At 52.9% G+C, this 15,285-nt stretch overlaps 2 protein-coding genes across 4 annotated transcripts; one reads left to right on the forward strand and one right to left on the reverse strand.

Annotated features, from left to right (window-relative positions):
- Positions 1 to 1,981: 1,981 nt before the first annotated feature.
- GPHA2 (glycoprotein hormone subunit alpha 2) lies at positions 1,982 to 2,834 on the forward strand. The gene is made up of 3 exons (XM_010996033.3): positions 1,982 to 2,084; positions 2,211 to 2,395; positions 2,508 to 2,834. The coding sequence occupies exons 1-3, from the start codon at positions 1,982 to 1,984 to the stop codon at positions 2,607 to 2,609; spliced, it is 390 nt and encodes a 129-aa protein (XP_010994335.1). The 3' UTR covers positions 2,610 to 2,834.
- Positions 2,835 to 2,840: 6 nt separating this feature from the next.
- PPP2R5B (protein phosphatase 2 regulatory subunit B'beta) lies at positions 2,841 to 11,680 on the reverse strand. 3 transcript variants are annotated; one of them, XM_031448165.2, is made up of 14 exons: positions 10,907 to 11,680; positions 9,998 to 10,445; positions 9,028 to 9,224; positions 8,322 to 8,423; positions 8,070 to 8,162; positions 7,815 to 7,945; positions 6,591 to 6,650; positions 6,382 to 6,490; positions 5,818 to 5,871; positions 5,694 to 5,744; positions 5,449 to 5,568; positions 4,428 to 4,555; positions 4,059 to 4,160; positions 2,841 to 3,642 (listed from the first exon to the last, which is right to left on the reverse strand). In XM_031448165.2, exons 2-14 carry the CDS (start codon positions 10,194 to 10,196, stop codon positions 3,495 to 3,497), a joined length of 1,494 nt encoding a protein of 497 aa, XP_031304025.1. In that variant the 5' UTR covers positions 10,197 to 10,445; positions 10,907 to 11,680; the 3' UTR covers positions 2,841 to 3,494. The 3 variants fall into 3 exon arrangements, with proteins under 3 accessions (XP_031304025.1, XP_064348220.1, XP_031304027.1); XM_064492150.1 differs by having other exon boundaries at positions 9,998 to 10,466; XM_031448167.2 differs by having other exon boundaries at positions 9,998 to 10,083; positions 10,907 to 11,677.
- Between the last annotated feature and the right edge of the window lie 3,605 nt (positions 11,681 to 15,285).

The following is a 15,285-nucleotide window of genomic DNA, read 5'->3' on the forward strand; positions in this document are numbered from 1 at the left end:
GAATCACTTTTTAACCATAGAGATGTCTAGTATTAGAATGGGTCACCTTGTAAGGTAATGAGCCTTTGTCACCACCTCTAGCCTTTAAACAAAGCTTATTATCTGTCAGATGCTGGAAGGTTCCCGTGGTGAGTGGAAACATTGGGGCTGGACTGCTGAGGTCCCTTGGAAATCTCTCATTTTGATGCCTTTACCTTGGGTGGGGAGGCGAAAAGAGGTGGGCTGCTGAAGGGCCTGGGACTGGAGGGGAGGATGGCCAAAGGGGAAGCCGTTGCATGTGAGGACTGGAGGACTAGAGATAAGTTGTGTTTACCACCTTGCCTGGCTGTCCAAACACAGCCTGCTTTACAAAGCTGCTCAAAGGCACAGCTCCAGAATCTGGTGATCTGAGTGCCATTCCAACTAGCTTACAGTCAGATCTCAGCAAAATCACTTTCCTTTCTGGTTCTTATTTTCTCATCTGGAAAATGAAGGGGTAGGATTTGATGAGCTCTTAAGTGCTTTCCAGCTCTGGCAGGCTGTGTGGCTGGCTCTGCCTTTCTGAGCAGGTCAGTGAGGGAAGTGGCCCTGGGGTATGTGGGGCCAGAATCACCACAGGCTTCCTTCTGATCTCTACCCTGCCCCAGCCCTTGTGGCTCCTCTGACTAGGGGTCTTTTTCCAACTTGCCACATTCTTGCCCCAAGTATAATTTAACACCATGCATGAACAGCAAGAGATTTGGGTTCTAGATCAGCCCTGATATGAACTAGCTTTGTGACTTTTACTAACTTACTTTCTCTGAGCCTTGGTTGCCTCACCTGTAATACCAGAGCCAGGGCTGGACTAAACAATCAGATTGCTGTGGTTGACAGCTTCAGTCTCTTCCACGTGTCAGGTTCCTGTTATTCCAGGGGCTGGGGGGAGCCCCACTCTGTAGCTGACCCCTAGGATGAAAAGTCATCCACTTGACAGTGAAACTCTGAAATGGACTTAGAACCTGCACCCCACCCCCATTCCCCCTGGCTCTGCCATCACACACCTCTCAGGAGACCCCCACTGCTATCATTTCCCTTGTTCGTAAGAGTCTCCTCCCCACCCTTTCCTTTGCAGTGGATGAAAGAGACAAGCAGGGCTGAGTTTAGTAGTTTTAAGGGTGGGCTGGCAAGGCCCTAAATAGAAGTGTCTTTGTGTCCTTAACCAAGGTCACACAGCAAGGAAGAGAACACAGGTGGCCACAACTCAGCCCAATCTAGAGCCCTCTCTTCCCAACTACATACACGCTGCCCACTCCACCAGCTCCTGGGCTTTTCTCTTAACTCACTTGCCCAGCCCTGGGCCACAGGCAGCTTTTAGACAGAAGGGAAGCAGAAAGTAGCAGAAGCTGCTCTCTGAGGACCACACCTCAGAGAAGAGCAGGATTTCCCAGGTGGTTTTGCTGAGACTTCAGGCAGAGAGGCAGGCCTGAAAGCCGATCTCCAAGAGGGCGTGGCTGCAGAACACTGGCAAATAAAAACCCAGAGAGCCAGCATCTTCTGGAGACCAGCAGGAGGCAAGAAGAGCCACTCAGCAAGCCACTCAGCAAGCCATTCAGTTCCTCGGCCTTGGAAGTGGTGAGCTCACTGAGGCAGGAAGAGACCTGGGAGGGACTAGGGGCTGCAGATAAGGGATCTGCAGGCCAAGACGGGGCAGATGGAGGGAGGCAGAGGTTTATGCTCCAGATGGCAGAGGAAATTCCAGGGGAGAATCACTGCAGTGGGCTGACACACAAGTCACATTGAGACAGCTGCTCACAATCAACACCCATCCGGAAAGACAATCAGAGGCGCGCGCACACACACACACACTCACCAAAAGGCAGATACAAGGAAAAGACAGCCCCTCAGGCATGCATCACCCCAGTCAGAAAGACCAGCCTAGCCCTGGAGGCATGCAGTAGTTAAAGAACTCCCCCTCGGACCTGCATATCCATCTAGAGACAGCTATCTACCCACTGTGTTTCAGATGCCCATGGCGTCCCCCCAAACCCTGCTCCTCTGCCTGCTGGTCCTGGCAGTCATTGAAGGCCAGGGTCGGCAGGCGGCCATCCCAGGCTGCCACTTGCACCGTAAGTAACCTGGGAGCAGAGAACTGGGTGGGAGCAAAGAGCTGATGGACTGGGCTGAGGGGCAGAAAGCACCCTTGAGGGAGCAGTGAGGCTCAGGCAACCATCTACTGTCGCCTGTTTTCCTAGCCTTCAATGTGACGGTGCGAAGTGACCACAAAGGCACCTGCCAGGGCTCCCATGTGGCACAAGCCTGTGTGGGCCACTGCGAGTCCAGCGCCTTCCCTTCCCGGTACTCTGTGCTGGTGGCCAGTGGTTATCGACATAACATCACCTCCGTCTCTCAGTGCTGCACCATCAGCACCCTGAGGAAGGTGAGGGGGCCCAGTCTGGTGGTGGCTCATCGTGGGTAGGGGAGACAGAGGAGATGGGGTTCTAAGATGGCCCAAGGAAGGGGGCTGGAACAGACACCCACCTCTTCCACAGGTGAAGGTGCACCTGCATTGTGGGGGGGACCGGAGGGAAGAGCTGGAGATCTTCACAGCCAGGGCCTGCCAGTGTGACATGTGTCGCCTCTCACGCTACTAGCCCATCCTTCCCCCGACCCTCCCCTTCGTCAGAGGGTTTGAGGTTGGAGTAGATCCTGTATATCCTGAACCTCATTAAGGACAACAGCTCCAACCCTCTTAAGATTCTGATTGTCACCTCCCAAGAGGTGGGGGTTTTCTGCTTCCTCCCTGCCTCTGCCTGGCTTCCTCACCAGTCCTTCATCATTTCACTTTCCTCTTTGTCCCTACCCCTAAATAAAGCAAGCAGATCTTGAGTTTCTCTCTTTATTAAATCTACCCCCAGCCAGGGAAAGGGGAACAGACCATGGTTACTGTGACCACCATCCCTTGCCCCAGGGCATGGGGAATCTTCTGCTTGTGCCCTCACCCCTCCCCCTGCCCAATAAATAAAAAGGGGACAAGGATGTATAGGGTGAGGGAGGGGAGGAAGGAGGGTGCCCCAGGCCCTGGATAATGTCTGTGTTGCAGATGAGCTGGGGGAGAATAAATAGACCATGGATCCCATGGTGGGGTGAGGAAAGACCTTGTGCTGGCACAAGGTGGGGCAGCCAAGGGGCTGGGTCCCCTTGCCCTAGGCTGGGAGCAGGGGATGGGAACCTGCCTGCAGTCTGCAGCCCAGCTTTGCGGGGCAGAGGCAGATCCCCAATGGCAGCTTCCTGGTCAAGCTTGCCCTGGTCATGCCCTGCCAGGAGGGCCTGAGAGTTCTGTTGCCAGGACCACCATCTCTCCTCCTCTCCTCCTCTCCCTCCCAGTGGAAACTGCTCACACTGGGCCAGGTAGGGAGCCCTCCGAGCCCACTCTGGCAAGGCCAGAAGTTTGTGTGTCTCTCTCTGGGCCTCTGGGTAGAAGGGAGGATGGAGGGACTGACAGCTCTGGGTTTAGCTCTTCCCCTTCTGGGGATTCTCTAGCTCTGACCTCCACTGGTGGCCAGCTGGGGTGTAAGCCGCTGGAGTGGGGCCTCTTTGGCCCCTTGGGTCCCCTGTAACCGGCGTAGCCGTAGCTCCTCCAGGCCTTGCCACAGCTCCTGACGTTCCCGAGCCTTTTGCTGCTCCCTGGGGAGAGAGGGTGAGGCAGTTCCGCTACCTGGGGCCCAACCTACAGTCCAGCCTCCCTTGCCGCCACCCAACTCTGCAAAGGGAACCTTTCACTTAGGGGAGAAAGCAGTAAGGAGAGACTGGTCCCAGCCTGTGGTCATGGGGCAGATAGATTAGCCTAGCCCTGAGAGGCCCCAGCTGAAGGGTGGGAGGAGGCGCCATACCTTAGAAGAAGTACTTAGGAGGATAATTGGAGGATACAGGTGAGAGCTGGGCACGGATGGCCCAGCACTTGGCAGGAACGTAGGGAGAGACTTTAAACGTCTGATCAGATGGGATGTGGGTTGCCCTCTTAAGTTCCCTCCAACCATTAGGAACTGGTTCCTGTTTGCTTTTCTCCCCTCTCCCTCCGTGCCCAGCCCCCCAGCACTCACTGCTGCTTTTCCAGCTTGTAGGAGGCTGTGAGCTCATCAAACAGCTTCCCATTCATCTCCATGAAGGTCTTGAGCACATTGTAGATCAGCGATACAATGGTTCTTGGCAGGGTCAAGGGAAGGAGTGAGGAGATGAGAGCAACTTCGGTTGGGTCCCACCTCCCTCTCCAGCATTCTGCCTTTCCTTGTGTCCCAAACAGAGAATACAGCCCTGAATTCCACAGCACTGCCCTCTTCCTGCTCCTTTCGTCACTCCTCCACCATCTTTGGATGCCTTCCCTGATCCTCTCTAGCTGGGAGTAACCCTAGTTCTGGACTGGTTGGCCCTGCCGCAGCTTTTGTGGGTTAGGTCAAGGCCTGGGCACTCACTGATTCCAGTGCTCCTTGGAGACTTGGTAGAGGGTCCCAAACACAGCAGGCAGCACAGTGTGGCAGTTGTCCTCAATGAGGCTCAGGATATACTCATTGTTCCAGAAATACAGAGCCCGCTCTGCAACCTGGGGCAGCAAGATGAGAGTGAGCACCTGACAGTGGCTTCCCTACATGTGCAAGGCCTGGTATCCATCCCCAACTCAAAACCCAGGGAGCCCTGCCCTCCACACACCCCATCTTCAGGGCTCATCTGACCCACCAGAGGAAGCAACGTGGTAAGGTGAAAAGAGCACTGGATTTGGAGTTCAGCACTCAGGAGTGAATCCCAGCTCCACTACACACTGGCCACATGACCTTGGGCAAGGCATTTAACCCCTCAGTTTTCAAATCTGTAAAGTGGGGCTAATAATAGCTACCTCCATAGGGCTGTTGTAAGAATCAAATGAGGTATTTAGTAAACCGAAGTGCCAGAATCACTGTGAGGAAAAATTGTTAACCACCAGGTTATGACTCTTAAGAATGAGAGAAAATCTGCACACACACATGCAGGAGAACATCAGTTACAGCCAGTCTGGATGGTGTGGGGAAGCCTTGCTGGGCTCTAAAGTGGGGCTAATGAAACCTAAGGTCACTAAGAAAGGGGAAAAGTGATGACAACCATCCATCCCATTCATGGCCGTTTCGTAAATGTCCATTTCAGTTTACCAAATGTGTTTATGCTACCATTCCTTCAGTTCTCATCTGTGGAGAGATCACTACAGATGAAGAAGCCCATTCTACAGATGAGGAAGCTTAATCAGACTGAGTTGCTAAGTGATTTGTTCAAGGTTCCTCAGCCAGTGGGAGGCAGATCTGAGGCTAGACCCTAGGTCTCCTGACCCTAAGTCCAGCATCTCTCCATTATCAGACCCAGGAAGGTCCAGAGAAAAATCTAAGGACAGAGGGAGCTATGTTAAGTCAGTTTGCCAACCCTACCAGTCCATACCCTGACTCTCCCCGACCTGTCCCTGCCCCATACCTGGAAATGGGGGCTGGACACACAGCGAGCCACCTGCTTGAAGAGGGGCTCCTGGATCTTCACAAACTGGGAGGGCTCAATGACATCCAGAATCTCTTCCATCTCACCCAGAAACATCACCTGGGGTAGGGGGTAAGGACACAGAGGGCAGCAGTTCCCATCTCCCCTGACGCACATGTGACTGCCCTCTGGAATCTGGGCCCTCCCAACCTCACTCTGATGGACATCAAAGCCCTTCTTCATACCTCCTTCTGGGTGCAGGTTTTTGGCCAGTATTTGAGCAGCCCCCGGATCACCTGTGGGAGTTGAGGCAGAAACAAGTCAGACCTGCAGGGGTGGGGGCCTGCCTGTCCCCCCAGAGGTACTCACATGCTCTGTTAAGGTGGCGTCCTTCTCCAGGAACTGCACCACACAGTATGCCAGCTGCAGGGGTTGGGTGAGAGGTAGGCAGAGAGAATAGGATGGGTCAGCAGGGGACCAGGACAGGACGCCAGACGTTCACTCATTTACCGTGTCTATTCTCTCATTCACCTAGGGTGTACCAGGCACCGTGTATGGTGTGTGAGGACACAGTGATCTCACAGGGGAAACATTCAGCAAACTAGTCCTTAAAAATTTTACAGAAGTTTCCATAATCGAAATCTGTGTCATGATCTATGGGAATATAGAAGGAGGGGAGCCTAATCCTGCCCAGGGCCGGTCAAGAGGGAGGGGCTGGGAAGTCTTCAGAGAGCTGATGTCTAAGATTGGCCTTAAAGGGCCTCTCTAAGGTAGATGGAACAGAATTAGTAAAGAAAAAGGCGAGAGGGGATCCCATGAGTTCATGCTTTAGTGTGGCTGGAGTCAGAGTGTCAGGCTGACCCTGCAGCCCAGATGGCTTCCCTGACTCTGTCAGGAGCTCTCTGCTGCAGCAGGGGCAGGCCTAGGCCTTACCTGGGCATGAAAGACAGACAGGGATTTGACAGAGTGCAGGGGAATCAGGACCCGAACCAGGAACTGCTTGTGCTCAGTCTTCAGGGGCAGTGCAAAGCCATTGATGATGCTGAGGAGGAGACGGAAGAGATGAGGAGGGTTCAGATGACTGGGCCTCAGTCCCTCCTCCCAGAATCCTGATGCTCCAGCTGAGGCCCAGAGAGAGTCACCTTCCTAAGATCTCCAGCAGCTCAGCCACGCCATTGAAGTGCTCGAATTCATAGATGAACCTTTGAGAGGAAGAGAAGGATACAGAAGAGCTGAAGCCAATTGGAGCAGACCCAGGCCCCTCTCAGCCATCCTGCCTACCCAGCCCCACCCTGCAGGATCCAACTCTCTCCCAACCCAGAGGCTGTGCTTCCAATACCTCAAACCAGGCCCCACTGAGATCCACATCCACCTCTGTTACATCCAGTGCCACTCTGGGTCCCAGCTGAAACCTCTCTTCAGTGAAGCATTCCAACTCATCTCTTCCTCCCCCAGACCCTAGCCCTCATTACCTGGTCCCCATCCAGTCAGCAGGCACTTTGCCTGAGTCCTTCACTGTTCATGCCAATCAACCAAAAGAATAACAGACACTTACAGTATCTATTCTGTGCTATGTACTTCTCAAAATTATCCCAGGAGGTAGAGCTTATTAGATCCCTTATACAGGTGAAGAAATCAAGGCTCAGCAGTTCAATGAAACTTGCCCCAAAATTAATAAGCAGAGAATCTAATAGACTCTGAGCTCCTGGAGGACAGGGATCACATCCCACCTATTATATAGCTAATAACAATAGAACTAATGTTTCAGATTCCTGGCCTTGGTCCAGGAGCTATACTGAGTGCTTCGGAGGCATTGTCTCATTTCATCTTGATGAGTGTCCCTGGGCTAGTATAGCTATCATTCCCACTTTAGAGATGAGGAAACTAGGAAAGAGCTTAAATAATTTGCCCAAGTCCACCCAAATACTTGAACCAGAACCAAACTCAAACACAGGCCATCTAGCTCAAATGCCAGTCCCAACTATAAGGCCATGTGGGTCTCTGATGTCATTTGGGCATTGGTGCTCAATACACATTTGCAGAAGGAATCTCTTTCTTTGGGTCCTTGTAGCCTGGCACAATGAGGGTCAAAAGATTTAGATCCTAGGCCCCCTGAACGGATCTGGTCCCTACAAGCCACTTCAGCTTTGGTCTCTATTTCCTCATCTATAAGATGGAAATAAATACCCTTTCTCTGCTGATCTCACAGTATTTCTATAAGCAATATTATGTAATACATTGCCCAGGAAAACTTTAGTAAACCAGTGTTCCACAGGTTCCCCCCGCCCAGGAGCCTTTTCCTCCATCTTCCCACAGCTCTCTCCCTCCCTCCCCAGGTCTCAGATGGGCAGGCCACAGGCACCCACCGGAGGAAGATGTGGCTGCACTGTTTGCGGATGTAGGCCCGGAGCCCCAGGAACTTGCCATAGACCCGGTGCAAGATGGTCTTGAGGTACTCACGCTCTCGGGGGTCCTCGCTATCAAATAGCTCCAGGAGCTGTGGGACCCGGGATCAGGGGTTAGGAAAGAGGCCAAGTCAGGTTGCTTCCATCCTATCCCCACACCCCTCAGAGAGCCTACCCTGCCCCCTGGTACCACCCAGCCTGGGCTCCCTACTTCACCATCAGGACAAACTTTTGATCCACATATCTCTTGGCCACGGAGGGCTGGAAGTCTGGGCTCTCCAAGAAACGCAGGAAAAACTCATAGACCAGCTGGGGGAGGGGACAGATGAAAAGGTGAGTTAAGAACAGCCTTCCCTACTCACCCTGCCCTATGGCCCTCATCCAACAGTCCAGGATCTAAGAAGACCCGCTCCCAGCTCCTCGGATCTCTTCTGAAACTCAGATCCCTATCTTCCCCAGCCCTTATACCTGAAGATGTGGCCATGAAGGCTCAAGATTGGGCTCATCCTCTTCAGGGTCAAATTCAGGGTTCTCACTGGGTGGCAGGGTCCGGAAGATATTCACTGAGATCTGAGGGGGAAGAGTCAGGATTCTTTAAAGAAGAGCCCTCGAAGGCAGCCAGGGCATCCGTCATCCAAAGTTTAATGGGCCTCAGCACCTGCCCCAGCAAGCAGTTCACTCCTTGGCAATCATTACCTGAACACCTAGTTCGTGGAAGACCTGGGCCAGGGGATAGGGACCCAGGGGTGGATGAGATACACCCTGCCCTCTATCAGGTACAGTCCAGAGGGAAGACAAGATAGAAAGTGGTAAGATCTATGGACATTCTAAACAGCAAAAAGGAGATTTCTAGCTTGGGCACTGAGAGAGGCTTCACGGAAGAGGCAGCACCTGAGCCAGGCCATGGCGATAGGGATGTGTGTGTGGTGGGGGTATATGCCAGGCCTCAGGAGAGCATAAGCCAAAGTGCGGGGTGGGACAGGCCCAGGAGGCACTGAGTGACCTACACTGGCTGGATGCTGGGCAGCAGTGGGGCTGGGGTGTGTGAGGAAGATGCAGGCCTTGAGCCCAGCCCAAGAATAAAGGTTTATTCTCTGCCCAGGGGCCCCAAAGGCAGGTGGAGGGTTCCCATGCCCACCAAGACCTCCCCTAGAGGCTAAATGCCAGTGCTCACCATGCGAATGATGTCTGGGTAGACAGGCTCAATGAGAACCCCCCGAGTGCTCCCCACACACTCCACCAGTTCATTGAGTGCCGCCCGCTTCACCTCCTTCCCCTTGAGGTCGGCCACACAGTCCAAGAAGTCAAACATCACCCCACACTGGGCCAGCTTCCGGCTCAGCAGCTCATGCAGCTCAGAGGCTGGAACATCTGGAGAGGAAGGAGGGGCTGAGCCTGGGCCCCAGCTGCCAGAGCTCCGGGTAGGGGCGGGCCCTCCTTATCCCTAGGGCAGCCTCCTCTGCCCCAGACCCCATCTTCTGTGCCATCTTCCACTACTTGCCAAGAGGAAATAACTTCTGGCCCATCCTCCATTCTTACACAGTACAATAACTTCATCTCTTCATCCTAACCCAGGCTCAGAGCTTGATAGCCTGATTTTAAAGCAAGGTAACAGACCCCAGATGCCTGGGCTTTCCACAGGTGCCCCAAACAGCCACTGCTTCCTTCTCATAGGTGGCACTCTATTCCAAGAGCCAGAAGTGGGGAGAAGAGCGAAGACCAAGGATCTCTAGGGTGCCCTCCACCTCAGCCAGTAAGGTCCCAGAGGTGGGGGGGATTACACGGTGATTGTAGGGAGCCATGTTAAGCACCTGCTCCAGGACCCTGGCAGCAGCTGGGCTGCTAGTGGCCTCCTGGAACCCAGGCTGTAGGCCCCACCCTTGGCCCTGGTCTGCCCCTCAGGGTGGCGCCACCTCCAGATGCCCCACCTCCAAGGATGACAGACCAGTCAGGCCATGCGTCAGCAGAGAGGGCTAGAGGGCTGGGGGCTGGGGGTCAGCTCAGATAGTGGAGTCCCTGGGCTGGAAGGGACCATCCAAACTCCGTCTGATCACAGCTACCAGCTGCTTCTCACTACCCCACCCCCAAGCCTCACTTGCCCACTCCAGGACTCAGGTACCCTCCCAGTCAGCAGCTGGGCTCACCTTTGAGCAGGGGCAGTGGAGTGAGTTCTTGCTGGTTGCTCTGATAGCGGAACTGAGAGGAGCTATGGGACCGCCGGGGCCGGGCCCTGCGGAGGGAACGACGGGAGAAACCGTCCACCTTGTCGGGTGGAGGCACAGGGGACAGCCCCGGTGAAGAGGGGCTGGTGGGGGTGCTTGCAGGGGGCAGCTTCGTCTCCATGGCAGCCAGGCAGCAGGTCAAGCCTTCAGAGCCCCTGCGGTTCCCGATGGGCCTGGAGGATGCTGAGTGAGGCTGGGCTGACTAACTTGGGCCCATCCTGCGCAGTTGCGGAGGGGGACAACCACAGTCCTGGGACCCCCCCCCCAGGGCTTTCGGCAACAGCCCAGTCCTGGGGGGCAAGCACGGTAGAGAGGATGATGGCTCAGATCTCAGGTCCTTCCTGGGCTTCCGAAGATTCCCTCCCTGGCTCTTTGGAAAAAGAAGTCAGAGCTGAGAGGTCAGCAAGAAAGAGACAGACAGACCCTGTCAGTTCTTTCAGGACAGCGTGTGGGTCTGCCGCTGAGTGCCCAAGTCTTCTTTCCCTCATCCCCTTGCCCAGACTCTAGAGGTGCAACCCCCTCCCATACGAGACATGTTCCTCCCTTCTCTCAGACTGAAAGGCCCCAGGCTCCAAAACAGCCCCTCTCGAAATAGGGCCTCTCCCCCAAGCCAGGCCCTACCTAGAATGGGGTCCTCGTTTTTCACCCCTATCTCCTAAAAGAATGGGGCCCCGGTCCTACTCTACTAATCCGGATCACCTGGGACCTCCCCAAGAATGGGGCCCCTAACCCCATACCACCCCCCTTCTAGAACCCGGCATTCTCCCCCACCTCAGTTTCTCCTTCCTCGCCCCCAAATCTCATCTGCCCCTGGGTTGGGGGGACACTCACTTCTAAGAAGCCCAGACTTTGGTTGCTGACCCCCAGAGGCTGCCGGTGGGGAGGGAGGAGGCTGCTCAGGGCTCCTTAGCTGCGGTTCTGTTCGGGGCAGCAGCACTGGGCGGCGGCGCTCCTGGGTTCTCTCTCCGGCTCCGGGGGGCCCGGAGCATACCCCCGACTCAGCCCGGGGTCGGGGCGCGAGCGCCCGGCGGGCTCTGGGCTGGCTCGGGCAGCGCTTAGACCTCTCCTCAAGTCGTGGGACCTGACCCGCGCGGCGCCGCGGGAGCCCCGGCTCTGTGCGCACCGGCACCCGCCGCCCAGCTGCTCACGATGACATCAAGTCACCTCCCCCCGCCGGCCCGCACCTCCCCGCGGGTTTGGGGGGCGGGGAAGGGGGGCTGCGTCAGAAATTTCCCGCCCAGGTAGTTGGGAGATGTAGTCCCAGCACCGCTTAAAGCGGGCTGCCAAAGGGGTAATTCCTGCGGGTACACGGGGACAAGACTGAAGCAGAGTGGGACGGGATCCAAATGGGGCTGGGCTCCTGGGTTCTGGAAGGGAGACTGCATGGGAAGAGAGGAAGAATCAGGAGTCGGCTGAGGAAGCTGGGGGTGATGCCAGGATTATGGCAGGAAAGAGGCCCAATCCTATGTCAGGCCCAGAGATTTGGCCTGCGCCATCTGTGCCCCTGGCATTCCACCCCTAAGGGAACCCCACACCCACCTGAGAACAGGTGGACACTTTAGAACCCCGGTAGAAACCAGCACTGGACTAGTTAACAGTCTGCAGTGAGCCAGTGCCTGCTGGGAGGGGTGTGGTGCCCCCAAGGCTGCTGGGAAATGCAGTCCCTCCTCAGGCCTGCAGTCCCCCTCCCGTCCCTTGCTGTGTATGGTGACATCATGGTCTGGGTTTAAAGGGCCAGTCTAGGAGTAGCAAAGCATCAGAGCAGGAGGTGCTCCCTGGTGTAACCACCCTACTCCAGGCAAGCTGGCCTCCCTGGATGGAACTCCCAGCCCCTCTCGGCCCTAAGGTGTGTTAGTAGGGACTTTTGTTCAAAACCCTGCTGCAGGGTATCCAAGGCACCGGTAGAATTCCAGGGGTTTAGCATTCCTGCCAAAAGTTCCCAACCTGCAATCCTGGGCCCCCTTCCTAGCACTCTGGACCCCAACACCCTTCATTCTCCTGGACTCTGTCCCCTGTACTACACTGTGAAATGTCCACCCAGACGTTTTGCCTGGATGAGCAACTGGTCCATGTGAGCATCAGGAGTGGTCAATGAGACCTGGCAACGAAGTCAAGGAGGGGCCCTTTTCAGAGTTTCCATACCCTGCCTTCAGTCTTGTTGACCACTCGATGCCCCAGTAGAACCACCCAGCCACCTTCCTTGCTGCAGGGAAAGCCTGGGTGCCCAAGAAGTGCCCACCTGCTGGAGCAATAAAAAAACAAAAGCCACAGCTTAGCCAGGCTGAGATCTATGACCAAACCCCCTGCTTGACAGGCCTTGTCCATCTTGGCCCTGGTGTCTTCATTTGTTAAATGAAAACCCATAATCTCCTCCTTGCCCATCTTCCAGGCTCAGGAGATGAAGCCTCTCCCATACTCCTACAGAAAAAGCTAGGGTAGGGCAGGCCCACCAAGCCTTCTACAACCAGGTATGGACCCTGAGGTCCAGAGAGAAGTGCTTTGCCCAAGGTTACATAGTCTGTTATCAAAAGCTGGGACCAAGGTACAGTTTCCTACCTCCCAGTCTAAGTCAAGAGGACACCAGCTCCAACCTCCCACCCCAGGCCCCTGGGGGCTGGTGCCCTGGTCCCTGAGGATCTCCAGGCCAGGCTGGCCATGGAGGATTTGTGCTTTGTACAAAGCAGTTGCTTGGTTTGAGGACTGGGGCACTAAAGGGTGGAGGACAGACATAAGACTTCCTGTAAGAAGTGGCTTTTTTCTTAATGATCATATTTTATTATCTGTTTGTTTATTTTTATTTATTATCTTTTAATATATTTTTATTGAAGTATAGTCAGTTTACAATGTATGTCATTATCTGGTGTACAGCACAATACTTCAGTCATATAGGAACATGCGTATATTCGTTTTCATATTCTTTTTAACCGTAAGTTACTACAAGATACTGAATATAATTCCCTGTGCTATACAGTAGAAACTTGTTTATCGGATTTTCTGAGAATCCTCCTGTATTTTGAAATGAGAGACACTCTGCCAGAGTTCAGTAGGTGTTCTGTGCAATTCAATGGGTTTGTAGATGTAATTCTTGGTGTATTTGTGGAAGAGGGCAAGCTGTGAGTCTCTCTGCTCCACCATCTTGGCTCAACCCCTAGAAGTGGCCTTTGAAGTGGGTCTCAAAATAGAAACAATGTCACCTGGGGGACAGAGAGTTAAAAATTTTTAAATCATCTTTATTGAGATAGAATTCACATATTATAAAATTCACCCATTTTCATGTTATTGTTTAATGAGTATAGAATTTCAGTTTTGCAAGATGAAAAAGTTCAGTTTAGGTGCACAATAATGTGGCTATACTTAACACTACTGCATTGTACTTTTAGAAATGGTTAAGATGATAAAATTTATGTGTATTTTACCCCAATTTAGACAAAATGCAAAATCCAGGCCCTTCACCATGGACCAAATCAAAAGCCACAGCCTCCAGGCTACCTTCCAGAATCCCTTTTATACCTATCCTGATCCCACTGAGGAAATTCCCAGAGGGGCTTCTTCTGGGTGGGCAATCCCTGGGGAAGGGCGAGCCTCGCCTCAGGGCTCCTGAGGCCTAGGGCACATGGTTGCCTGATAATTTTCCGCCTAATCTGATGTGGGGAGGCCCTCAAGTGGCCCCACAAAGCCTAGCTCTCCTGCTTTTTTTTCTATGGGGAGGAACCCTAGTCCCATGCTTCCCCAGACCTCTTGAGTCCTCTGAGATCCAGTTGTCCAGTGCCAAAGGCCATTGTATTTGTTGGCACTGCTGGACCTGAAGTGGACCCCAGGACTTCATCCCAGAAATACCCCTATGGGGTTCCCAATACCATTTTCCCTAAAAGAACAGTATCCCCTTTACCCTGCTTGTATTTTTCATTCTCTCGTTCAGCTCCTACTTCAAGGCCTGGGTCAGGTTGTGAGATGACTGTATCTCTCGAGTTGGATGTTTACGGAGCTCACTGCAAGGACTTTTCTGCCCCTCTGAGTCCTGTCTACTTCTCTGCTGTGGCACAGACACTGCACTATGTCCTGGCTGCAGAGGGAATCAGGCTCAGAGTGGACTCAAAGACACCCACTTCTAAGAGATAGAGGTGGCTCCTAGTAAAGTTTCAATGAAAGACATGAGTGCAGCCTCAGTGGAGGGAAGCCAGTCCAGGAAGCAGCCACTCCAGATTGGAGATCAAGATATTGGGGATGGCCTTGTGTCCCCAACCTTTGCATGTAGTATGTTCCTTTCCCACTACAGGAGAATAGTAGCTCCTTCTTAGACTGAACCTAAGGACAACTTTTCCTAGACTCTAGAAGCTGCTTTTCTATTCCCACTGCCTTTGGGAGAAATGATGTTTGTTCATTTACTTGCTTCACAAGCACTTAGGCACACAGCCTCAGTTTTCCTCTCTCGTAAAATGGGGATATTAATAATGCCTCCCTCATGTGCCTGAGTAGTAAAGAACAGATGAGATGATGCATGTAAATTGACAAACCCAGTGTCCAGGACATCGCATGAGCTCAATTCATGGTATCTATTACTTTTATTATTAATTTAATAAACACTCGATGAACACAACTCTGCCCCTGGCCTCATGGGGGTCAGGCAGGTCTCTTGATTCATTCCACAAGCATTTTCGAAGCAACCATTGTATCTGAGACTGTAACCCAGTCCTTTCCAGGTAAAGAATTGTCCTGCCTACTAACCCAATCCTAGGTTAAAGGGGATAAAACAAGTTCACAGAGGAGCAGTGACTTGCCTGAAGTCAGAGAGAGCTGGGAATGGAATCAAGATCCCTGCCCCTGAGGCCAAGGAGGTTGCCCTTGCTTCAGGCTGACTTTTGGCTTTAGATTTCAGTAGAGTCCATCTCCCTAGTAAGGCTTAAGTGGAATTATAATTACCTGTTGATATCTCTTAAGCCTTCATGATACAACGGGGCTTAGATGACCAAACCTGTACAGACTAAAATAAATATATTTTAAATAAAATATTTTAAAATATTAAAATTTTACATAAAATATTTTAAATAAAATAGATATTTTAGGCTTTGTAGGCCTCCGTCTTAAGTACTCAACTCTGCTGTTGTAGCAAGAAACCAGCCCTAGAGAGTACTTATTCAAATGAGCAGAACTGTGTTACACTAAAACTTTATTTGTGGACACACATGTGAATTTCTTATGAGTTTCACATC

Source organism: Camelus dromedarius, chromosome 12, assembly GCF_036321535.1.
Source record: "Camelus dromedarius isolate mCamDro1 chromosome 12, mCamDro1.pat, whole genome shotgun sequence".
NCBI classification, from domain to species: domain Eukaryota; kingdom Metazoa; phylum Chordata; class Mammalia; order Artiodactyla; family Camelidae; genus Camelus; species Camelus dromedarius.